We start from the raw sequence: 25391 nt of genomic DNA, 5'->3' as shown, positions 1-25391 counted from the left end.
TTCGTTTGGGTACAACATTGCATGACCGCGCAATTACCAGTTAAAGCAGTGCAGTGCGAAATTGTAAAAAGACCTCTGGTCCTTAGGCTGTTAATTGGTCCGGGGCTGAAGTGGTTAATAGGAATGCACCGAAATTTCGGCCGAAAATGCCCTTTTCGGCAATTTGCCGAAAGAGAAAAACGGCCGATAATGGAGCCGAAAATGGGGCGGGGCCTGGTGCCGCCCATCATGCGGGTGTCCTATAGTGCAGGAGAGCCATCTCCGCCGCCTGTTTGATCACAGCGCCCGGATCACAGCTTTCATTTCAATAGCTGTGTGTTCCTGGCCGCGGGCCGTCACACACAGCCCCTCACCTTTGTCCGGGCACTTTGATAGACAGATCACCCATCCCAGGATTGGACAGATGATCTGTCTATAAAAGTGCCCGGACAAGGGGGAGGGGCTGTGTGTGACAGCCCGCGGCCAGGAACACATAGCTATTGAAATGAAAGCTGTGATCCGGGCGCTATGATCAAACAGGCCGAGGAGGTGTCTCCCTTCTCTTTCCCTCACAGGCTAGCTGCAATAGAGGGGACAATGGCTGGATGCATCTGACGGGCACTGGTGAGGCTGCATTGATCTCCTGTACCACGTCCCCGGTCTCTGACCATCTCCTGTACCACGTCCCCGGTCTCTGACCATCTCCTGTACCACGTCCCCGGTCTCTGACCATCTCCTGTACCACGTCCCCGATCTCTGACCATCTCCTGTACCACGTCCCCGGTCTCTGACCATCTCCTGTACCACGTCCCCGGTCTCTGACCATCTCCTGTACCACGTCCCCGGTCTCTGACCATCTCCTGTACCACGTCCCCGGTCTCTGACCATCTCCTGTACCACGTCCCCGGTCTCTGACCATCTCCTGTACCACGTCCCCGGTCTCTGACCATCTCCTGTACCACGTCCCCGGTCTCTGACCATCTCCTGTACCACGTCCCCGGTCTCTGACCATCTCCTGTACCACGTCCCCGGTCTCTGACCATCTCCTGTACCACGTCCCCGGTCTCTGACCATCTCCTGTACCACGTCCCCGGTCTCTGACCATCTCCTGTACCACGTCCCCGGTCTCTGACCATCTCCTGTACCACGTCCCCGGTCTCTGACCATCTCCTGTACCACGTCCCCGGTCTCTGACCATCTCCTGTACCACGTCCCCGGTCTCTGACCATCTCCTGTACCACGTCCCCGGTCTCTGACCATCTCCTGTACCACGTCCCCGGTCTCTGACCATCTCCTGTACCACGTCCCCGGTCTCTGACCATCTCCTGTACCACGTCCCCGGTCTCTGACCATCTCCTGTACCACGTCCCCGGTCTCTGACCATCTCCTGTACCACGTCCCCGGTCTCTGACCATCTCCTGTACCACGTCCCCGGTCTCTGACCATCTCCTGTACCACGTCCCCGGTCTCTGACCATCTCCTGTACCACGTCCCCGGTCTCTGACCATCTCCTGTACCACGTCCCCGGTCTCTGACCATCTCCTGTACCACGTCCCCGGTCTCTGACCATCTCCTGTACCACGTCCCCGGTCTCTGACCATCTCCTGTACCACGTCCCCGGTCTCTGACCATCTCCTGTACCACGTCCCCGGTCTCTGACCATCTCCTGTACCACGTCCCCGGTCTCTGACCATCTCCTGTACCACGTCCCCGGTCTCTGACCATCTCCTGTACCACGTCCCCGGTCTCTGACCATCTCCTGTACCACGTCCCCGGTCTCTGACCATCTCCTGTACCACGTCCCCGGTCTCTGACCATCTCCTGTACCACGTCCCCGGTCTCTGACCATCTCCTGTACCACGTCCCCGGTCTCTGACCATCTCCTGTACCACGTCCCCAGTCTCTGGCCATCTCCTGTACCACGTCCCCAGTCTCTGGCCATCTCCTGTACCACGTCCCCAGTCTCTGACCATCTCCTGTACCATGTCCCCAGTCTCTGACCATCTCCTGTACCATGTCCCCAGTCTCTGACCATCACCTGTATAAAAATATTTTTTTTAAAATATGTTTCGATATCGGTTTTCGGCCTAGTGTATTTTTCATTTTCGGTATCAGTTTCGGCACCCAAAAAAAACATTCGGTGCACCCCTAGTAGTTAAAAACTGTTTCCTGTGTGTCCATGTGGTGAAAGCCAGTTTATCATGCAGTGAAATGTCTGTCACAGCATAGTGTGAATTGGCCCTTCGGTGTGTATCTGCACCGGACCACATGGTACAGAAGTAACATACAATCCAGTTGCAGTGTTTTTCCAAAGATAGTTTCCATTACATTTGGTGCAGTGCGGTGCGACTTGAGTTCTTTCACAATGAATGGGCTGAAATGGCACCACACAGAGCGCTTCTGTGCGATTCCTAATGAACCAACCAGTGCAGTATGCTGCATTTTTCCCACACCACAAAACACACACCAACATGTGTACAACATAAATGCATGCAAATGCAACTTTGTACACAAAATAAAACATTTTGGGATGGGAATGTACAGGGATAGGGAGAATTGTAGGCACTCACTCAGGTTGAACTGGATGGACTGGTGTCTTCATTCAACCTTACCAACTATGTAACTTACTATGTAATTTTAACAAATTCCCTACTGGCCACATCATATATACACTGCAGCAGGGAAGCGGTTATACTGGGATCATGGTTCAGGTTACAGCCACGACCCCAGTGTCTTTTTTTTTTCAGCTGGCGATTCTCTTTCAGAAAAAAAAAAGTAATCTGAGTGGCTGGGCAGCCACTGGATAACTTTTAGAGGTGGCAGAAGGGGGTCCTGCCATTCCCGGGCTCTCCGGAGTGATCAGGAAGCCCGATATCGATGCGGCTGACGGCATCCTTCTCCTGCCTCACAGTGAAAGGAACGGAAGGTGTTCCTTCTGTGTGTGACGTCAGAATCTGGAAGTGACCATTCATCACTGCCGCATCCGGCTCTCTGTTTACAGGCTGCAAAGTGGCCAGTGAAGCAGCCAATCAAACCGATCCGTGTCTGATCGATCGGCTGCATTGGAGCCCAAAGGACAAATGGGGGTTCTAACAGACACCCCCCCCCCCATCTCTCCATAAAGAGTAACTGTCATTGCTGTCAATGGGATGTTTTATTCATTCGTGTATTCATTAGTGTATTTTTTCCCCAAAAAACACCAACCATTTTATTCCCTAGGGTCTCTGCTATATATATATATATTATAATGTTTAGGGTTTCTTAGTAATTTTCTAGAAAAAAAAAAAAAAAGGTAGATTTTTTTTACATGTATGTGAAAAAAAAGAGTCAGACTTGGGCCGGTGTCCTATCACATTGTGTCCCCCATCGGATAGTGTCCGCTGTGTATAGTGCGCATGCACAGCACACACGGATTCCAAAAATATCCGAACATGAACGGCACCTGCACCGTGAGTCCAGGTTCTAGCCCCACCATCCTAGTGGACATAGAGTTAGATTAAAAAGAGCCGAGCGCAGCGAGGCCGTGCCCAAAGTGCGGCGAGCAAAGCGAGCCCGCGAGGGGCACTCTAATATTTGCAGCCCTATGTCCACTTGGATGGTGGGGCCACCACCTCCACTGACGACGCAGGCACCGTTCATCTTCTGAGATTTTCCGAAGCTTCTTCTGCTCCGTACTGCGCAAGCGCAGTACAGGGCGGACAGTATCCGATGGCCTATCATATACTGTCCCCCATCGGATAGTGTCCGCTGTGTACTGTGCATGCGCAGTACACACAGATTCCCGAAAATACCCGAAGATGAGCGGCGCCTGCGCCGTGAGTCCAGGTTCTAGCCCCACCATCCAAGTGGACATAGAGTTGGAATAGAAAAGAGCCGCGCGCAGCGAGGCCGTGCCCGAAGCGCGGCAAGCGAAGCGAGCCCGGGTGGGGCCCTCTAATTTTCACAACCCTATGTCCGCTTGGATGGTGGGGCTAGAACCTGGACTCGCGGTGCAGGCGCCGTTCATCTTCTGAGATTTTCCGAAGCTTCGTCTGCTCCGTACTGCAGTACGGGGACGGACACTATATGATGGCCGGACACTATCTGCCAGAACACCGGACACTATATGATGGCCGGACACTATATGGCAGAACATCGGTATTGAAGTGATTGTAACCGCAGAGCGAATGTAGCGATTGCTCGGTGTGTAGAACGTGTGATGCCGGGCAGTGTAGTGACCCAACACTCCTACAACACTCACAGCAGTTTGGGGTGGAACCAGTGCCCACATGTAGCAACCCCTCCCCCACCACGGCACCGACCTCCTCACCCACCGACTACAGCCCCGTCCACTCACCACCCGGAACTCCGCCCTCTCCGCGCTGACCGATTGCCTCAGCGGAATAGGCGGGGCAGAGAGCCTTAAAGGGGCCGCGCAGATTTTGTGCAGCAGTTGCAGATGAAGGAAGATGATTGGCGTAGCCTCGAGTCCGTCCAGGTTTCCTCAGACAGAGAGAGCAGCGACCTGCACTCCCTTTCCACTGCCAGCAGATGGCGCTCTTTACCTCCACCCACCCACCCACGGCCATACAGCAAGTGCTGCTGTTCCACTCATCCGCCGCTAGATGGGGCTCCTCCTTTGTGATGTAGGCGAGAACTTGCGTCATCCGGCCCGGGATACTTATATTACCCAGAATTCTCCACTCTTCCTTTCTCTCCCCCGTCCGCCATGGTGAGTGCTGTGCGCCTCAGAGGCCTTCTCTATCTGCCGCCATCCTCTCTTGTTACGCCCGGTCCGGAGCTTAGCTTTGGGCTGCTGCTTTCTCCTAGTCATTTCCTCCACACTATCGGGGATATGAGGAGGAGAGCGGGCTGTACGGTGCCGGCAATGAGGGATGGTACCCGGCTCGGGGCTGTGTACACCCGGGTGGATGTGAGGCCTCTGTGTCCCCTCATTGTGTGCTCTGTATAGTCCGTTCCCGGCTGCAGCCATCTATATGTGACGGTATGTGTTCCGGTCCTCTGCTGTGTGTTATTTGTGTATTATACGGTGTGTGCTGCGGCCTGTACCGTGTATATATGCCGAATGTGTGTGTGTGCAGGCCTTCTGCTGTGTGTCATCTAGAGAGTGTGTTATGTGTGCAGGCCTTCTGCTGTGTGTCATCTAGAGAGTGTGTTATGTGTGCAGGCCTTCTGCTGTGTGTCATCTATAGAGTGTATGTATGATTTATTTTTTGTGTATGTGCTCTGTATACTATAGTGTGTTGCCTGTTGCACCCCCCCCCCCCCCCCCACATAGTGGCCTGCTGCAGTGTGTGTGTATATATTTTTGCCTGCTGTAGTGTGACTATGTGCCCAGGTTCCCTAACTCTGCTATATACAGCTAATAATGCGCCCCCCCCCCCCCCCCCCCAGCTATAGTTGTAGGCTCTGTACACGGGGTGATTATTCTGTACACCGTGGTTGGGTTGGAATGTATTGGTGACCAGTATAAGTTCACTGAGGTGAATCTTCAGTGAACCTCGACAAGCCACACCATGTCCACTGATCTGCATAGATCTACACAGGATCAGTGTAGTGCAGTGATTCTCAACCGGGGCGCCTTCGGAGGTTTCTGGGGGGCGCCTTCGGAGGTTTCTGGGGGGCGCCTTCGGAGGTTTCTGGGGGGCGCCTTCGGAGGTTTCTGGGGGGCGCCTTCGGCATTGGGACATTTCTGCCTCTCGGATAAGCTCCCACCGACACCATTGATCTTTTAAGCTATCTGTAAGGAGGTAAATTATTCCCAATAGCCATGCTTCCCACTGACCATCACACTAATGTATCATGAGTTGTAGATTTCTCATTTTTAGCAGGGGGTTCCCTGAGACCGGAGAACTATTTATTTCAAGGGTTCCTCTGTGTTAAAAAGGTTGAGAGGCTGGTGTAGAGAATAGTGTTGTATGCCCAGGTCACACGTTGCTTTAGAACGACGTCCACATAGTTGTGTAGCACAGCTCCGCATGTCACTGAATGAACTGTCACTTTTTTTTTTTTTTTTTTTTTTTAACGTTCAAACGAACACAACCCTGGTATGTGTGGTGAATGAAGCCTCATCCTGCCCTGACACAATCTTGGGCTCAAGTCAATGACTGGGATTTGTCACGGTTTTTCAGCTCCTAGTAGTAACTTCATGTGTATTGAGTTCCTAAAGACGCAGATGATGACCCAATATTTGCTATCTGATCTGTGTGATTACACCAACCACCAAGATCACTGATGCGTCTGTAGGTGCTGTGCCCCTGGTAGGATGCTGTTCCATCGTTGTACTAATTGTCCCTTTTCTCCTCCCCCCAGCCTAAAGGAAAGAAGGCCAAGGGGAAGAAGGTGGCTCCGGCCCCTTCTGTGGTCAAGAAGGCTGAAGCCAAGAAGGTGGTGAACCCCCTATTTGAGAAGAGGCCCAAGAACTTTGGCATTGGTGAGTGAGTTGCCTGAGAATCCACGGTGATGGCCAGTCAGGGGTCACCACACTCTGGAAAATGTAGGGTTTTGCTGTGTTGGAGCTACTCTTCCATAGCATTGCAAGGTTGTATTCACTACTTTGACCAGAAGCCTAAGTCCTCCGTAGTCCTAGATGCTTCTGTTGAAGATGCGGTAGTTTTTCCACACTGTTGATCACTTTTTCTTTTTTTTTTCCTGCAGGCCAAGATATCCAACCCAAAAGAGATCTCACCCGCTTCGTGAAATGGCCTCGCTACATCAGGCTTCAGCGTCAGCGATCAATCCTGTATAAACGATTAAAGGTTCCACCAGCAATAAACCAGTTCACCCAGGCTCTGGACCGGCAGACAGGTGACTGAGGGTGCTGCTTGCAGATAAGATGAGGGTTTGTGTACAGTGGCTGCATGTGGTACCTGAAGCCACTTGTGGTCAATGACACCAGATTCCTGAGACCCTTAAGCCACATCCCTGTTGGACACAAGCTGAATATTTTCTAGAGGACCTGTACTGAGAATTTAAAGGATACGATCACTTTTAGAAAAGTGAAAAAAGCTGTTGGTACTTTTAGTTTTCCCATTCACAGAACACTGTATCGTGTTTGGGGGGCTGGTGCATTTGTAACATGTTGCACCCTGAATATTGGTGTAATGTTACAAAAGGTGGTCTTATCCTTTTTAAACTCCTTTGCAGATATATAAAATGCAATGTCTCTAGTAGTTTCACTGATCCAAAAGGCATCTGTTTTCAGGTGCAGTAGTGATTACCTTTTTCTCTAGTAATATGCTAAATCCTAGAGGTTTAGATTGCTCTCCTTATTGAAAACCTTTCTGAAGAAAGATGGGTTTGCAATTGCTGAGGTTTTTCTAATCTTCCAGGGATCACTGCTTAGAAGAATCTGCACATGTCATTTCACATGTCTGATTCTGCTTTAATGCTTTTTTTTTTTTGTAACAAATGTTTGCTTGTGGAATTTAAATTGGGTCTGTGCACATGATGATATATAATATTTGCTATCTGAGAGATGTGATTACACTCCCACCAAGATCGCTGACGCACAGACTGAGGCCTATAGATGAGGGTTCTTCTGATGTGAACGAAAACTAATCACGTTCTCCTCCTACAGCCACTCAGCTCTTTAAACTGGCACACAAGTACAGACCAGAGACCAAGCAAGAGAAGAAGAAACGCTTGCTGGCCCGTGCAGAGCAGAAAGCTGCCGGTAAACCAGATGTCCCTACCAAGAGGCCCCCGGTCGTCAGAGCAGGTGGGTTGTTTTGGCTGCGTGTGGGTTGCTGGCTGCATGTCACTGCGATGATGTCTGAATTTCTTCACCTGAAAAAATTATGTGGATCTAAACATGAGCTTTTTAACCCTGAGCATTGACTGCTATTCCTGATATTAGGCCCTCATCTAACATGTGACCAGCTGACATGTGTCAATCTTTGCAGGTGTCAACACAGTGACCACTCTGGTGGAGAACAAGAAAGCTCAACTGGTGGTTATCGCCCATGACGTGGATCCCATTGAGGTGTGTACAGCTTTGTGGTGCTATTCTGGGCTGCATTGTAGCTGGACAGTTGTCCCAATTCATGCAATGATTGTCACAAAGCACAAACTACTTTTGGGAAAGGGGGGGGTGGGTGTAGTGATCAGCTTGCATTAATAAATTAAAGTAAAGGTTTTAAAGGGGGTTGTTTTAAATAAAAAAAAAAAGTTTTACTTCCACTGTGCAGCTCGTTTTTTGTACAGAGTGGCCCTGAACCTGCTCTTCTGGGGTCCCTCGGTGGCCGTCTCTGCTTCCTCACGCAGGTACTTCTCTCGTTCATGTGAGCTCCCTCGCATGGTGAAGCGCCTGCGGGCGCGCTCCCATGATACAGCCGGTGTCTATAGCCGCTCTATCACACGGCCCCGGCGTGCTGCGTCATTGGATCTGATTGACAGTAGTGTGAGCCAATGGCTGCACTGCTTTCACTCCAGCCAATCAGCGGCCAGGCTGAGCGACTAAGAGGATGTTGGGGGCGAGCGCAGGACTTTCAAGGGGTCAGGTAAGTAAAACGGGGGGGGCTTCGGGCGTCGGCACTGTCAAATGTTTTTTCACCTTAATGCATAGACTGCATTAAGGTGAGAAAATATTTATCTTTACAACCCGTTTTAAAAGCAAAGGTCAGGGGAAAGTTATTTAGAGGTAAGGTCATTGCAAAAGACAAATTTATTTGCACTTGGAGAAATGGGTTTTAACTGTCGCATATGGAAAGGCTTCTTTAGCATAAGGGCTGCAAAGATATGGAATATATTACAGCTGCTAGTTCTCTGGATTGTCTTGAATAGGGGCTGGCTGAGTCTAAATATTAGTAGCCATGTTTTTTTGTAAAACATTGTAAACTGTTGCTTCAGTGAGTTAAATGCCATTCTTTTAGAAATCAATAAGACATTCTCCCCGCCCCCTACAATTGGTACTGTCTTAGTGGACCTAAAGATGTGAATATCAATTTGGAGTTTCAGATTTGTGTTCTGAGACTGGACATTTCATGCGTGCTTTGACTTCAGAGACCATAGATTGCAATGATGTAAGAATTTCTTCACCTGATTCTACTGTGAAGAGTAAATTTGAGCTTTTTAACCCTGAGCAATTGTGGTCAGTTTCCTGGGTGGTCACAGCATTGTATTCTAGATCTGTCATTCTCATGTATTTATTTTTTTTTCTCCCCAGCTGGTGGTCTTCCTCCCAGCCTTGTGTAGGAAGATGGGAGTGCCCTACTGCATTATCAAAGGCAAAGCCAGGCTGGGACGCTTGGTACACAGAAAGACGTGCACCAGTGTCGCTTTCACACAAGTTAATCCGTAAGTCTCGTATCCTTGCGTCCAGAGTTTTGCATGTTTCTGGCTATGATGTAAATAGAATTTCTTCAACTGAAATGTCACCGTGTGGTTTTCTGAGCTTTTTAACCCTGAGCAGCCAAGGATTTGTGTTGTAATTATAAACCCAGTCTAGTAGACCCTCGCTCACTTGTTTTTCCTTTTACAGTGAGGACAAAGGAGCTCTCGCCAAACTGGTGGAAGCAGTAAAGACCAACTACAATGACAGACATGATGAGGTAAGAGTTGGGCTAAAGTGATCTGTTGTGCATGCTGGTCTGTTGCTGGAATGACTGAAATCATTTTCCTTAGCATCTTTTGGTCATGCCAGTGTCTTTTCTACAGACGAGCTTTTTTTATTAGAAATGTGTAAATATCTAGATATGAAGGAATTTCACAGCCCCTTAAGTCTAATCGTGAATTTTGCCTTTTATGTTTGAATCGTGTCATAAGCATGTGAGACACAAGTGCTTTATGCAGGAAAATTCCTCTAGGGTTTTTTAATTTTTATCTTCCGCTCTTAAACTTTTTTGCTTATGTGAATTCTAGTTTTCTTGTGTACTCGGGTGTCAGCACAGCCTTTCCAGCCAAACACAATCACTCTTATGCTTTGGGGAGAACTGCAGCTCCTATCCCAACACAAAATGCTAGAATACATTTTACACAGGCTAGTTGCTGATGAATTGGCACTTAGTTTTAAAACTGCCTGAATTGCAGCTTTACATGTATGTGCAAGTGTTCTAAATGTCCTAGTTGCGCAAAGATATCTGCAAATCTTAGAAGATTGCTACATTGGATTCCTTTCTGTTGCTTTTAAAAATGGGTTTGCTCAGTCAGTTAATATCTGGAGATGAAATGTAGCATATAGATGTATTTAGTTGCTTTTTGAAAGCAAACACAATTTTGTGGGCTCAAAATTCCCTCAGACGATTACATAGCATATACAAATGCATATCATCTTTAGAGATGTGGAGATGCATTCGTTTCACTTGCATGAGCCTTTAGGCCTGTCACAGGTCTGCCACTGCAGGCCTTTTCTAATTCTCAAAAGCATGGTTGCCTCACTTTTGCTGACCTGAATTAAATGTTCAGATCAAAGTCTGACATCAGCTCACCCAATCTGTATAATTCTGGGTACATTTCCTTACTGAAGCGGTCAGCATGACAACCAGTCATCTAGCATTTTCAGAAGGAGGCCCCTAAGCGGTCTATATGTATTTCTACAAGTTTGCATTAGATTCATATGGTTTGGCTCTTGTATTTTGTGCTTAAAGCAGTTCTAAAATTCTTTCCATTTTGAAACGGGAAATTGATATAACACAATTTTTGCAATCTGTGACCCATTATGTAGATGCTTACTGTCCTGTAGACAAAACAATCTCAAGTGAAGTGACTCTTAACACAATTGTCAAAGTACCCTACCCTTCTGGTGACTCAAAACTTAGAATTTCCAATTGCTCAGTCCCCGCATGATTGTGTAAATATCCTTAATGGGAGTCAGACAGCAATAAAAACATGAAATGCCTTTTATCCTTGACTGCTGTTTAAAACTTGCCTTCTAGTGCACTTTATTGTATGTAGTGTTTGGTCTTATTAAATTCAGAGTGTACAAAAATGTTAATTTTTATCTTTTCCCTGCAGATCCGCCGTCACTGGGGAGGAGGAATCCTGGGGCCCAAGTCTGTGGCCAGAATTGCCAAGCTGGAGAAGGCAAAGGCCAGGGAACTGGCCACAAAACTGGGCTAAATGTACCGGGCGTGTCTGTCTTGTTCTGTACATAATAAAACTTCACCAACTTTCATTGTTTGTGTTTTTTATTTACAAAGGCTTAATTTTGTGAAACCTTTTTGTACAAGTAAAGCTGGCCAAGAAAAATTACAACTTTAAAAAATTCACATTGCCTCTTACTAAATACATTAGACCGTCTACTTTCTAAAAATTAGGGGGGATATTTGTACTGTCCTGGTAGCCCAATGCTTCAAGAAATGGGCAAGTCGGTACATCTGGACTAATCCGATTTTTTATTTTTTTTTATCTAAATACCATCAATTGTAGACTTGGTATCAGACTAGTATACACTGATTTTGTGTTTTCAACAGAAATGTAGCAGAGTACATTTTGCCCTAAATTTAAGACTTTTTTTTTTTTTTTTTTTTTTATTATTTATTTACAACATTTTCTAACCGAAACTGCTTCCCACCCCCACCCCCCCCCCCCCCCCCCCCCCTGGATGGTTTGGAGAGAGGCTCTTAGCACAGAAAACATCATAAAAGCAGGGAAACATGCCTTAGTCCCTCAGTATGTGTTTCCTCTGGCCAGGCAGGAACTCCAAACAGATGTTTATTTTTCCAGCCTTCCTCCTAGGTGACAGGGGTATTCCTGGGGTATGAGTCGGTTTGGGCCACCCAGTGACCTAATGGAACAGTCTGGGGTGAAGGTAAGGGATCCCCCTCTCCCAATTGAGTTGTAGCCTCCGTGAGGTACCTGTGAAGAGTGGAGGAGGTGATTCAGTGGGTCCATTTGAAATGGCACAGCAGGGTGTTCTAGTGGAGGCGCAGGGCCCTGCATGGTCTGGGTACCTCTTTTTCTGTTTACAGATCTCCATGTGCAGGGCTTCTCTCTCACCAGCATGTGGCTCATGCTGGTGGCGCAGAGTGATGTAACTTTTCAGGACTGGGTGACGGCAAGTCCAGTGGTGGCCATCTTGGTACTCCCAGTGAAGCCTAGCTGGGAATAACGGCTGTGCCGGAGGGCAGCATCAGATCCACCCTGTATTCGCCACACTTCCTTTATATAAGGGTCTGAATAGCAAGATGGTGCTGAAGGCTTCCATGTCTGGAGGTGCCATCTGTTGATTCAAGCCCTAAGGTAAGAAAATAGGGGGCAGATTGCCCCTTCCCTTTTCTATCCTCGTGGGGGGGGGGGGGTGTTGTGGTTTCTTCCAGAGCCTGTTTTTGTTATGCTTACTGTGGACAGGGGTTGCACATACTAGCCTAGGCTCCAGAGTTGGGTACTTTTAAAAAGGTTCTTAGATTTGAATTTTTGTTATCCACAGGGTTTTTGTTACGGGTATTGTCTTCAGTGGAAGCAATGTGCTGGTGTTTGTCATTTGACTCATTTCATAACAAAGCCCATGAGCCCAGAGATGGCAAAACAGATACCCAGAAAATGCCTTATGGGTGGAAGAAAAGTGCATGTCAGGGCTGTATCGACAAAGCTCATCTAAGGTTCAAAGATCCTTTTCCTGCACAGGAACTATATTAAAGGCTATATGACACCCTGGAGCTGGAGGACTAGAAGTTGTCTGTACAGCCCGATCTGCTCATATACTGTTGTGCTTCTGCCAACCTAGCAATATATCTTGGTGTTTGTTGGTATCTTTTCATCTCTTTATAAATCCTATTTCTCCACTATGTTTTAACCTCCTCGCGCCCGCCCTATGGCCGAATGACGGCCGTAGAGCAGGCGCCTTCGTCCGGGTTGCCGTCCCTGGACGGCGTGATGTTTACTTCCGCAATGCGCGCCGCCGCGGGCGCACATCGCGGAAGTTCTGTGTTCGCCGTGTCCCCCGGGGACAGGCAAACACAGATCGCTGTAAACGGCCAATCACAGCGGCCGTTAACAGCGTGATCGGCGTGTCCAATGGGAGATGATCTCATATGTTTACATATGAGATCATCTCTCAGCTCCGCTCTCCTTCCTCGCACAGACAGTGCGAGAGGGGAGAGATGAACAGCGGCAGCCGTTCTGCCTGTGAATGAAAAAAAAAGTAAAAAAATAAAATGGTGCCATCCTCCCCCAGCAGTGCCATCCTCCCCCAGCAGTGCCATCCGCCCCAGTGCCACCTGCCCCCAGTGCCACGTGTCGTCAGTGCCACATAGTGCCATCTGTCATCAGTGCCACCTGTCAGTGTCATGTGCCATCTGTTGTCAGTGTCACGTGTCATCAATGCCACTTATCAGTGCCATCTGTCATCAGTGTCACGCGTCATCGGTGCCATGTATTAGTGCCATCTGTCTTCAGTGCCACGTGTCTTCAGTGCCACGTGTCTTCAGTGCCACGCGTCTTCAGTGCCACATATTAGTGCCATCTGTCATCAGTGCCATGTATAAGTGTCATCATTGCCACGTATCAGTGCCATCTGTCATCAGTGTCACGTGTCATTGTCCTGGTGCTTCAAAAGTGTAATAAATAGTCAACAAGTTAGATGTGTAACTTATGTTCCTAGAACACATGATGGCGCTACCTGCATGTTGGGCCTCTCTATGTGGCCAGGCTGTGAAAAAGTCACACACATGTGGTATTGTAATACTCAGGAGGAGTAGCAGAATTTTTTGGGGGGTGTCATTTGTGGTATACACATGCCACGTGAGAGAAATAACCTATTACAATGACAATTTTGTGGAGAAAAAAATAAATAATGAAAAATCTTAATTTTGCAAAGAATTGTGGGAAAAAAATGACAACATCAAAAAGCTCACTATGCCTCTTACTAAATACCTTGGAATGTCTACTTTCCAAAAAGGGGTCATTTGGGGGGTATTTGTACTTTTCTGACTTGTTCGGGTCACAAGAAGCGAGATAGGCCACCAGTACATCAGATGTGATCAATTTTGTGCGATTCGCACCACAGCTTGTAGACGCTCTAACTTTCACAAAGACCAAATAATATCCACTAATTTGGGTTATTTTTACCAAAGATATGTAGCAGTATAAATTGTGACCAAAATTTATGAAGAAAAATTAATAATTTGCATAATTTTGTCACAGAAACAAAGAAATATGCGTTTTTTTTTCAAAATTTTCGGTCTTTTTTCATTTATAGCGCAAAAAATAAAAACCCCAGAGGTGATCAAATACCACCAAAAGAAAGCTCTATTTGTGGGAAAAAAAGGACAAAAAATTCATTTGGGTACAGTGTTGCATGACTGAGTAATTGTCATTCAAATTGTGAGAGCACCGAAAGCTGAAAATTGGTCTGGGCAGAATGGTGTTTAAGTGCCCAGTAAGCAAGTGGTTAAGTACTCCAAATTATGGATTTTATAGATTTTTTTTTTTTTTTTTTTTTTTTTTTCAAACCAACTTTTCAGAGGGAGTCTCTGGGTTTTTCCACTGGCTGGGGATTAAGCTCTTTGCCGCATTTAGTAGGCTTGGGATCAATGATATCATATATTGGCATGGTGGTCCCGTGAAGCAGGCATACCTTTGGATCCTCTGGGATATCTAAACCCGTTATTTCTTTAATAGTTGACAGAACGGTCTTCCAAAGTTTTAATTTTGGGGCATGTCCACCATATATGTACCACCAAACCAATTTCTGCACATCCCCTCCAGCACAAGTTAGAACTCCTGCTCTGAAACTGGTATAGTCTGTCTGGTGTTGGGTACCACCTGGCCATACACTTAGTTCATTTCCAATAGACTACAGTCTGGGGAGATTATATGCGGCATTTTTAGTATTTTCTTAATCTCCACCTCTGTACTTTTTATCCCAATCTCTTCCTCCCATTTTTTAATATATGCTTGGGTATCTGTGTTTTTCAGTCCGCTCAGTATATTATATATCTTCGCAATCCCTCTCCTTCCTTTAGTCACCGTACACAACTGCTCTAATGGGAGCAAAAGGTCAGTAGACAACATCGGATGTGGGAGGGATTCCACAAAATGTTTCAGCTGAGCATATCTCCACCAATTAATATCTAACACCTTTTGTTTCATTTTTAAATCATGAAATGTGCAAATTTTCTCTTTTATTAGTAATATCTTTTATCTGTGCCTCCCTATTTCTAAACCACCCCACAAATATCCTATCTTTCCCTGGTGAAAAATAGTTGGTGTCACATAAGGGTATTAACGGGGAATTATAATCCCTTTTTTGTGAACCCTATCCCATATTACTATTGCAACCCGTGTAATTATGTGCGTATGGGTGTCTAATTCTCTTAACTGTGACGGGATCTAGATCACTTTTCCTAGTGCAACATTACTTATCCCTTAAAATTGCATAGTAATAGGTTTTAATATCGGGAACCCCCAACCCCCCTTGGGTCTTATCTCTAGAAAGTATTCCCATGCTTATCCGTGGTTTTTTATGCCACCAGATAAACCTGCAAAATAGCAGATTTAGTTTCTTAAAATAAAAATTGGAATTGGTAACATTTGAATTGGATATACAACTTTAGGGAGTATTATCAGTTTTAAACAATTTATCCTATTAATCCAAGATTTCTGTCTAGGGGCCATTGTATTCAATTCTGATTTAATATCGTTCATTAACGGAATAAAGTTTTGTTGGCATAACAAATCACATGAAGGTGTTATTTTAACGCCGAGATACTTAATTTCCTTCTCCCTCCAAGTAAATGGGAAATTTTGTTTGAGTGTTTGAACCTCCTGTGGGCCGAGATTTATATTTAGAATTTCGGATTTTGCGGGATTCATTTTAAAGTTTAAAACTTCCCCATACCTTTTCAAGATGTTCAATAGGCTCGGGAGGGTTGTCCTAGAACTAGTCGCGTAGAACAGAACATCATCCACATAGGCAGCTATTTTATGCTCGACATTGTTAATCTCCATTCCCTTAATATCTGAGTTCGATCTTATCCTGGATAACTGGTTCCATTGATGGAATAAATAGTAAAGGAGAAAGGGGACAACCCTGCCGTCTCCCATTGAAAAATCTCGAAAGGCCCTGATTGGGACCCGTTTATTTTGACCCTCGCTGTGGGATGTTTGTATAGGGCATTTATCCAGCTTAGCATCCTAGGGCCAACTCCATATACCTCTAGGGACTTTTGCATGAACCCCCAGTCTACTCTGTCGAACGCTTTCTGAGCGTCTATAGACAGTAGCAGACCTGGGGGTCCACTTTCTTTCAGTTTATGTATAACTAGAAGGGTTCTGATGCCGTTATCCCTACTCTCCCTACCCGGGATGAATCCCACTTGGTCTGTATGAACCAAGTCATTCATTACGTTTTTAATCGGCTGGCTAAGATCGTTGCATACAATTTTACGTTGGTGTTTAATAGAGAGATGGGCCAATAACTTGAGCACAAAGAGGGATCTTTTCCCTCCTTCGGGATGATAGTAATCTCGGCTTCTAACGCTTCCCGTCGTATCTCCCAGTCTCCACCTATCCCGTTCATATATGATACCATTCTGGGCGTCAATATCTCGCTGAATTTTGGGCTTTTCCCTGATGCCGACTCTTATTGTTCTGAGTATTTCTCATTCTGTTATTGGGTCCTCTAGTGGGGCCGCTTTATCTGGGTGTATTTTCTTTAAGCCACATCCCTCGAGGAAGATTCTAGTATGCTCTGCTCTTTTTTTAATATTAACTAGGGGTTCCTTTTGATTTATTGAGTATAATTTCCCGTAGTATTCCCGAAAGGCCTGTGCGATCCCTGGGGTAGAGAAAACCTTATCTCCTTTCCCTGTTTGTATACTCTCAATAAAGATGGCTTTATTTTTCTTTTTTAACATTTTAGCGAGGTATTTGCTCGACATGTCCCGCCACTGACACTTCTCTTTCTTAAACCGATAGTAAATTGATCTATTTTCTTGTTCAATGACTTTTTAAACCCTCTTTTTTAATATTTGATTCCTGTGCTGCCCTTTTACCCCCCCCCCCCCCCATTTTTGAGTCCCTGTTCAAGCGCTTGAATTTCTTTGACTAACCCTTCCCTAATCTGTGTATTTGCTTTTTTTCTTCGCAGTTTCAATTGAAATCAGAATCCCCCTCATATAGGCCTTATGTACTTCCCACACTGTGGCTTCCGAAGTGTCGCTCCCACTGTTTGTTGTAAAAAAACATTCCAGTTCGGCCTTAATCTTTTCAACAACCTCAGTATCTTGTAAAAGTGCAACATTCAATCTCCATCTTTTATACTCCTTACATTCCCCCTCTTTCCTTAATTTTATTGATACTGGGGTGTGATCTGAGAAGACCCCGGTCTCAATCTTTGAACTCTTCACTGCGTTTAGCATCCTATGTTCGACTAAAAAAAAATCAATCCTCGAGTACGTCCTGTGCACAGCGGAGTGGAACGAATAGTCCCTTATTTTTGCATGTTGTATTCTCCACACGTCCATCAGTTGATGTTGGTGCAGCTTTTTTTTTTTTTTTTTTTTTTCCGCAATTCCTTCTCCGTCTGCTGTGCACGAGACATGCTATCCACCATTGGATCCATACTAAAATTAGTCTCCCGCCAGCAACACCAAGCCCCTTTTAAACTGCATAAACTTATCTACTACTCCCATAAAAAACCCTATTAGATTTCTTTAAGGGCCGTATATATTAGCTATTGAATACATAGTTTCCTCTATTCTGCCCCTTAGGAACAAATAATGTCCCTCCGGGTGTGCTCTTCTTTCCTCGGGTACAAACCTTATCCCGCTCGCAATGCCTATGGCGACTCCCCTCGACTGGATGGGGAGTCTCTATAGAACCAGTTCGGGTACTCTCTGGACCATATCCTTAAACTTGAGGCCTGTGCTATATGCGTTTCTTGGAGGAGAACTATGTCAGCGTTTAAATATTTAATTTCTCGCAAAATATTCGCTCTTTTAATTTGGTTATTTAGTCCCAGGACATTATAGGACACTATCTTTAATGTGGTCATCTGGGATTTTGAAGCCTCTCGGCAGCCCTTCCTACCCTTTTGGTCGCTTCGGGCCTCGGTTGCCCCTTACCCTGAGTAGAGGAGAGACCACCCTCCCCCACACCCGAAATGAGGGGCAAATGCCCCCTCCCCCGTACCCTAAAACCCCAACCTCTTTATATTTCACCCTCCCTCCCATCCCCGTAATCCAAAAACGCTTCCCTATCTAACGTTTCAAAGGGTTCAGAGCTTTTCTTTGAGGACTCGGGCACCCTAAAGGAGCAAATGAACAGGAAGGCAGAAGGGTATTTTAAGAAAGCGTCGGAAGCCTGCTCTGCTATCTTTAAGCCAGCACTAGCCACTACATGCATGGAGCGCATGCTTGATTTGTGGCTTAAACAGCTCTGGCCAAATAAATATTTTCCCCTTCCAAAGAGCTATGTCTTCCCTCCTACAGAGTATGCTGGAGGAGAAGGTGATAAGCTTCACAGCCCCCCCCCCTTTTTTTATTCTCGCAGCAAGTGAACAGGTACGTAAGGGAAACCACTATTAAAATGGCCCCAGTCTTGGAAGGTTTAACTTCGCTTCCCGCTGTGATGCAGCAAGGATAAGGTAAGGGGAGAAGCCTAGAAACTGTAAAAGGTCCACCTATGCTTTTTCTCCCATATATAAATATAATTAACTGTCTTTAAAATGTTTCCTCTAAAGGGAGTATATTACACTTGCCTAGTACAATGCCTTTTGCAGCAGCTCTGTGTCTGCCTATAGCAGCAGGTGTGGTCCCAGCAGCCAGAGGGGGTTCTTAATTGAACAGATGGTGTTCCTCTTCTGATGGATCTAAAGGGGTTACAGCAGTAGTTTATGAACATACAAAAGCAGCTATTTGCATTTTTTTGTGTAGCGCTGACATGCTTGTTTATTAATGTGTGTTTCCATGTGATAATCAAAAGTCTATGGACATTTCTATGGCTTAGTATTTGGCGCCATCTAGCGGCCAAATACTGGTACGGAACTTAAATGTTTATTGCTTTGAAGAAAGCACAAAAGACATATACAGGAAGTGACTGTTTTGATCAGAAGGTTGACTCTTTTTACCCAGGAGGCATGATGACCTACCCATGAACACTTTCTCTGGCAGTGCATGCTGGGTAGGACATAAAAGGACCCTGAGCGGCCATTTTAGGTCTCTTGGGACCACGTTGCCTGCCTGAGCGCATCTGTGGGGAGGCTTCCCAGAGACATCAGCCGACAGCCATCGCAGAGAGCCAGCCTGTTTGTTTGTGAGGTGACCAGATGGAGCCTGAAAGCCGGTGGCCGGATTAAGAAGGTCCAGAGACACTCCGCGGAGAATCGGATTGATTCAGCGAAGCGATACAGAGCGTCTGGCTCAGCTGACAGAGGAAAGCTACAGTCACTGGACCAAAGTGATCACACGGAACTCCGATCCAGTTGGTGAGCAGGTTGCGACCCACCATTTGTTAACTTTTGCATGTAGTTTGACTCACATACAGGCCTCCGTGGAACCTGTAGTTCCACGGTGGCATAGCAGAGCAACTGACACTGAGCAGGCTTGAGGCCTATCTACCTTGGCGCCTCAAGCGTTTGTAAATAAGTTACTGGAGTTACATCAGGAGCATTTCAGTTTAATCCTCCATGAACTTTGGATTACAAATACAAAGGAGTGACTTTAGCTAGCGAAGAAAAGAAGACCCCGGATAAAAGTACTTTAAGTGAGGCCTTACGTATAAAATTTAAAGCAGGGGGAGCTCCCAGGTTATACATATATATACCTTTTGTATTGTGTTATATTGTGCCGTCGTCCTACGTTGGGATGACAGCACAATTCCTGTAATCGCCTGTGTAAATATTTAGCAATAAAGGTATTTCTGGTTCCAAATGGATTTGTCAAGTGATTATTCAATCTTCAGCTTAAAGAAGAAAATTCTTCCTTCTCATGTTCGAGCACACTCATCCAGGATGATTAGTGCCTCTTGGGTGGTGCATCATCAGGCCTCTATGGCTCAGATCTGTAAGGCCGCAACTTGGTCTTCGGTCCATATGTTTATCAGATTTTATCAAATCGATATTAAAGGTCATAAGGATATTGCCTTTGGGCGCAGTATACTGAGGCTGCAGTTTGAGCCCCATGTCCTCCTGTTTTTTGTTCTGTCTCCCCCCCTTCAGTTGCCATTGCTATGGGACATCCCACATAGTAATTACTATGGCTCTGTGTCTCCGATGTAAGAAAAGAAAATAGGATTTTTATAGCAGCTTACCTGTAAAATCTTTTTCTTTGATTTACATCAGGGAACACAGAGGTCCCTCCCTTCTTTGGGATACACTTTGCTTGGCTACAAAACTGAGGACTCCCAGTAATGGGAGGGGTTATATAGCCTCCGAAACTGTGATAGGCAGTGAGGAGTGAAATCAAAAAATGTACGCACTTAGAAAGCCTGAAGGCGGTGTTTGGTTTTCGGGGTCCTGTACATGGTTAGACTGCCAAAAAGTTCCACACATGTGGTATTCCCGTACTCAGGAGAAGCAGCAGAATGTATTTGGGGGTGTAATTCCACATATAACCATGCCATGTTTGAACAATATATCATTAAGTGACAATGTTGTGTAAAAAAAAAAATACATTTTAATTTTCCCGAAACTTGTGGCAAAATATAAAATATTCCATGGACTCAACATGCCTCTCAGCAAATAGCTTGAAGTGTCTTCTTTCCAAAATGGGGTCATTTTGGCGAGGTTTTGTGCTATCTGGACATTTCAGGGCCTCCGAAACTGTGATAGGTAGTGAGGAAGTGAAATCACCATTTTACGCCCTTAGAAAGCCTGAAGGCGGTGCTTGGTTTTCAGGGTCCTGTACACGGCTAGGCTCCCCAAAAGTCTCACAAATGAGGTAACCCCGTACTCAGGAGAAGCAGCAGAATGTAATTCAGGGGTGTAATTTCACATATGCCCACGACATGTTTGAGCAATAGATCATTTAGTGACAACTTTGCGCAAAAAGAAAAAACAATAATTTTTCCCGCACCTTATGGCAAAATATAAAATATTCCATGGACTCAACATGCCTCTCATCAAATAGCTTGGGGTGTCTACTTTCCAAAATAGGATTATTTGAGGAGGGTTTTGTGCTATCTTGGCATTTTATGGCCTTCAAAACTGTGATAGGCAGTGAGGAGTGAAATCAAAAATTTACACCCTTAGAAATCCTGAAGGCGGTGGTTGGACTTCAGGGTCCTGTATGCGGCTAGGCTCCCAAAAAGTCTTTGTAATATTAAGCGTCACCAATGAGGTAGCACCAATGAGCCGGCACTGACGGGCACCGACGCTGGACACTGATATGCAGCAATGATGGCCACTGATAGGCGGCACTGGTGGGCACTCTTGAAAATTGGCACTGGTGGGCACTCTGAAAATTTTGGTTTGTTGTGGAAACAAGGATTGGTGATAAAGCTTCAGTGGAGACACCTTTTCCCATGATAACTCTTACATTTCCCTTCCTAGAGGTAGATTTTCTCTCACTTCTTGTTTTGTCCCTCCATTTTTAAGCATGAGTCGTATGTAGGTTGGATGTTTGTAACTCGGGGACTGCCTGTATATGGATGATGGCACTATAATTATTTTAATAAATAATCAATATAAAGCTGTAACAAGACCCAGACCTTTCCCAGCCTGTCTACAGGGAAACATAAGCAGGAGGAGCTTCTAGTCCTCTGCTGCTAGTCACATGCTAAAAAAAAAAAAAAAAAAACAGTCTTCAGGATACAGAGTAAAAATAAATAAGTAATAGCAATAAACTGTTATAAATTGTCATAAAAATATATATTTGAAATCAAATCTTTATTATTTTGTGGAAATAACATGGTGTGGGCAGATTTCTCCAGTCACAGGCTGTGTCACGCCCCTAAGCCTGTGTCTTAGAATAAGAGGGAGGTGAAGCCTTCATTAATCTACATATTATATCCGACCCCCCATTGTGTTTAGCTAGTAGGTGGGTATTGAGGAGGGAGGGAGTGGGCTGCCAGTTACCACTGTGTGTACTACCACATCTGTGACTGTATTCACATGGGCTACTCAGATGTTATAGTGAGGAAATGCTTAGCATAGAAACTCACTGAAACTGAGCATGTGCAGAGTTGTCACCACAGCTGCAAAATCTGTAGCTGAATTTAAGACATGAACAGAAGGTGGAGATAAAGAACAGCAGGATCAGAGGGGGACCAGAGGAGCAGGTAGAGCAGGCAGGGGGACCAGAACAGCACTCAGGGGAGCCCATAGAGAAAGAGAAATGTGGTGGACAGTCGGGGTGATCAGTGTGGCGGTGGAGGCAGTTACAAGCACTGATCTCTTTGTATGGCTTTCAATGAAGCAGCTGAAAGCAACGGGAGGGAGAGGAAGAGTAGTGGCTTTCAGCTGCTTCATTGAAAGCCATATAGGGAGATCAGTGCGTGTAACTGCCTCCATTGCTGCACCGATCACCCCCAAACTGTCAAATTTCACCATCCACGTTTCATCATCCATGGATGCCGGGTTGGTCAGGCCACAGTGGGCCCCTGACTTCGAGCCTATGTTAGTAAACACCTTGCATACGTGGATGATATGCCACTGCTGCCGACATTTCCAATAGTGACAGGTTCCAACCACAATTCCAATAATAAAAAGCCTCACCCACTTTTGCAATAATGGCAAAGCCCCAGCCACATTTTACTATAGTGACAAACCCCACCCACATTTCCGATGGTGGCAAGCCCCACCCACATTACCAAAAGTGACAAGCCCCACTAAAATTTCCAATAGTGACAGGCCCCCCACCCACATTTCCAGTAGTGACAAGCATTTGCTCTTCCCTTGGATGATTACATCCAAAAAGTAACTGTGGGTAAGAGTACCCAATTACTACTCAAGAAGAAGTCTGTCGTGCAGAAGCCTACTCTGTCTACTTCCAAGAAGCACCCTTTTCGTTTTTCATAGACCTCCAGCTTTAAGCCTAAGCCCAATACCCAATTCCTCATAAAGCCATGGACCTCCAAATCCTCCAAAATGGGAGGACAAGTCCAATAAAGGGAAGCCTTCACCCATGATTGCTAGCATTTGCAGACAATTACAGTAGGTCTGCAGCATAGGCTCAAGGTTACAAGCTTTAAATTCTAAGCCTTCCAGGTTTCATGCTTTCAAATGTTTTGGAGAACAGACATTTTCAGTTCATAGCTCTGCCATGTGGCCTCTCCACTGTCCCCAGGATACTAACAAAGGTGTTTTCTCTGAGCTTGGGTCTCTTGCATTTGCAGTGTATTCCCATTGATGGTTACCTGGATGACCACCCGCTCTGGGATTAATATGCTTTGCTTCTGGAATCCAATGTACATCAGATGGTACTTGCTATGGAAAGGTTTGAGTGGATTCTGAACTTCCAAAAATCAGCCTTGATCCCAACTTAGAGACTGAAATATTTGAACATGGATCAGTTGAATGTGATCCTACCCCTGGAACAATGTTTGTTGCTGCAATCTCAGGTGAGGTAGTTTCATCTGCATGAGGGTCCTAGGGAGGATGGACTGTTTTTTTTCCCCAAACAGTGCCATTTTCCCATTTCCATTCTAGCCCCATTCAACTGAATATTTTGTCAGTGTGGAACAGTAATGCCGCATACACACGACTGGACTTTCCAGCAGAAAAGGTCTGAAGGTCTTCCCGATAGACTTTCGACGGAGTTCCGTCGGACATCCGAACGAACAGACTTGCCCGTCGAAAGTCCGTTTGTTTTGAACATGACGACGTAATACAGGACTAGAAAAGGAGGTTCAATAGCCAGTAGCCAATAGCTTCCCTTGCGTTGTATTTGGTTCATCAGACCAGCATACAGACGAACAGTTTTCCCGATAGGAATTGAGTCCGTCGGACAGATTTGAAACATGTTCTATTTCTAGGTCCGTCTGAATTTTTTAAATCGTGTGTGGGATTATCCCACACACGATTGGAATGTCTGACGGACTGATTCTGTCTGACCTATTCTGCCGGAAAGTCCGGTCGTGTGTACGCGGCATAAGACACGGTGACTAAATTCTCTTATGTGTCTGTTCCACAAAAGATAAATTTGTCATTAGACTGCTTAGATGTTCAGGGCTCTGCAACCTTCAAGCTGAGGGTCTTGCAGGCGGCTGAGGTTCTAACCTGCATTGGTTTTTGTTTTTGGGGCCTGTTGGCATGTTGCCTTCCCCTCATATTAAATGCTTTGGGACATCCCTATTGTAACAGAGATGAAGATACCCTGTGTCCTGAGATATATAATAAAGAAAATTGGGTTTTTGGTTTACCTGTAAAATCCTTCACATCACAGGACATAGGGATCCCACTCTTTTTCCTATGTGCATGGATTGCTACAAAACTGAGGCTTGTGCCTAGAAGGTTAGACCTGGAGGGGATTACAGCTTTTTTTTGGAAAGTGTCCAACCACCTGATGGTGGAAGCATAACCCTATCATAAATGTGGGAGCAGTGGTTAGATGGATCCTTACAGAAGGTCCTCGACTCTGTATCCGCGAGCTCCAAGGAGTAAATACTCCAAGATGGCCTTATCTGAGACCAGTTCACTTGTTGTCCTCCAATGCTCAGGTTGAGATATAAAAAAGGAACAGAGGGGCTCCAAATGGTGCAGGTCAAAAAACACTCATAGGTTTATTGCAATATGTCAATATGTCATAAATAAAATGACACACCAAAAAATATCCATAAAAAGTGATTACGAACAATAGTAAAAGCAATGGGGGGTACAAGAAAGCTGCCCGACGCACGTTTCGACTCTAGAGGTCTTCATCAAGCCCCTGTAGTAGGGCAGTGTTTTCTCTCTTTTCAGATTGATAAATCAGACAAACAGATCTATTATTAACAAAAACAAAGACAATCATACATCATATCAGAAAATACAAACATATTATTAGAGTGTTGGTACAGGTCAGATTAAAGCATTTTATTCACAAATACCTATTCTTCCAATTCCTCATGAAAAAATTGTTTATCTCTTTATTACATATCAATTTATTCCTTTGGGAAAAAACAAGCACACTTACCCAAAATGGATATAGTATAATAGACTAGTTGTCCATAGAAGGAAAAGGGTCAATGATCTCAAAATATAGCCTGCTGCCCCATGAAAGGGCAACCTTCAGGTTAAAGTATCGAGGCCAGGTAAACTATATCAGCCAAAAATAAATTAATAAATTACAAAAAAAAATGGAAAGGTATTAGCTAGCAAGAGGGTTCATCACTGTACAGAATAGACCAAGCTAGAGATGTACTATATAGCCCCTATTTGTCAAAGTCTGTATATATAAAAGGGGAATGCTAACCCAAGATCTGAGTTGATATGTATATGATATCGTAGTGAATCAAAGATGAAGTCCAAGTAGATTTTAATGCATGTACTGCGATTGAGGGGCTCACCACACTATACTGACTCGAGAAAAATCCAAGCTTAAACCATTCATATA

At 45.4% G+C, this 25391-nt stretch overlaps 2 protein-coding genes and 5 non-coding genes across 12 annotated transcripts in view; 6 read left to right on the top strand and 1 right to left on the bottom strand.

Annotated features, from left to right (window-relative positions):
• The window catches only part of MED22 (mediator complex subunit 22), a 32084-nt gene extending 27597 nt beyond the window's left edge, over positions 1–4487 (bottom strand). Inside the window, exon 1 of one of the 6 annotated variants that reach the window (XM_077465175.1) lies at positions 4316–4487. The gene's annotated coding sequence lies outside the window, so the exon portion shown is untranslated. Of the gene's footprint in view, positions 1–4219 lie in introns of all 6 variants that reach the window. The other 5 variants (XM_077465182.1, XM_077465151.1, XM_077465167.1 and 2 more) reach the window with 5 other exon arrangements.
• A 180-nt stretch (positions 4488–4667) lies between these two features.
• RPL7A (ribosomal protein L7a) lies at positions 4668–11092 on the top strand. Its single transcript, XM_077464572.1, has 8 exons — positions 4668–4690; positions 6292–6412; positions 6637–6786; positions 7559–7699; positions 7884–7963; positions 9146–9276; positions 9461–9530; positions 10933–11092. The coding sequence occupies exons 1-8, from the start codon at positions 4688–4690 to the stop codon at positions 11035–11037; spliced, it is 801 nt and encodes a 266-aa protein (XP_077320698.1). The 5' UTR covers positions 4668–4687; the 3' UTR covers positions 11038–11092.
• On the top strand, positions 6150–6218 carry LOC143989675 (small nucleolar RNA SNORD24). The gene has a single exon (XR_013277059.1). It is a non-coding gene; the product is annotated as a small nucleolar RNA SNORD24 (small nucleolar RNA).
• LOC143989670 (small nucleolar RNA SNORD24) lies at positions 7421–7490 on the top strand. The gene has a single exon (XR_013277058.1). It is a non-coding gene; the product is annotated as a small nucleolar RNA SNORD24 (small nucleolar RNA).
• On the top strand, positions 7742–7816 carry LOC143989651 (small nucleolar RNA SNORD36). The gene has a single exon (XR_013277056.1). It is a non-coding gene; the product is annotated as a small nucleolar RNA SNORD36 (small nucleolar RNA).
• LOC143989646 (small nucleolar RNA SNORD36) lies at positions 8993–9066 on the top strand. Its single transcript, XR_013277055.1, has one exon. It is a non-coding gene; the product is annotated as a small nucleolar RNA SNORD36 (small nucleolar RNA).
• LOC143989663 (small nucleolar RNA SNORD36) lies at positions 9317–9392 on the top strand. The gene has a single exon (XR_013277057.1). It is a non-coding gene; the product is annotated as a small nucleolar RNA SNORD36 (small nucleolar RNA).
• Positions 11093–25391: the final 14299 nt, after the last annotated feature.

The sequence above is a fragment of the Lithobates pipiens genome, unplaced genomic scaffold, assembly GCF_037356315.1.
Source record: "Lithobates pipiens isolate NorthernLeopardFrog02 unplaced genomic scaffold, aLitPip1_a1.2 Scaffold_1, whole genome shotgun sequence".
Taxonomy (NCBI): Eukaryota; Metazoa; Chordata; class Amphibia; order Anura; family Ranidae; genus Lithobates; species Lithobates pipiens.
This window is presented reverse-complemented; position numbering and strand designations above follow the sequence as displayed.

What these genes read in the sequence shown, in the direction of transcription:
- RPL7A (XM_077464572.1), top strand. An exon ending in GGCTCTGGACCGGCAGACAG is followed by an intron (nt 6,787 to 7,558) that starts GTGACTGAGGGT and finishes CTCCTCCTACAG; the next exon opens with CCACTCAGCTCTTTAAACTG. An exon ending in GCCCCCGGTCGTCAGAGCAG is followed by an intron (nt 7,700 to 7,883) that starts GTGGGTTGTTTT and finishes CAATCTTTGCAG; the next exon opens with GTGTCAACACAGTGACCACT.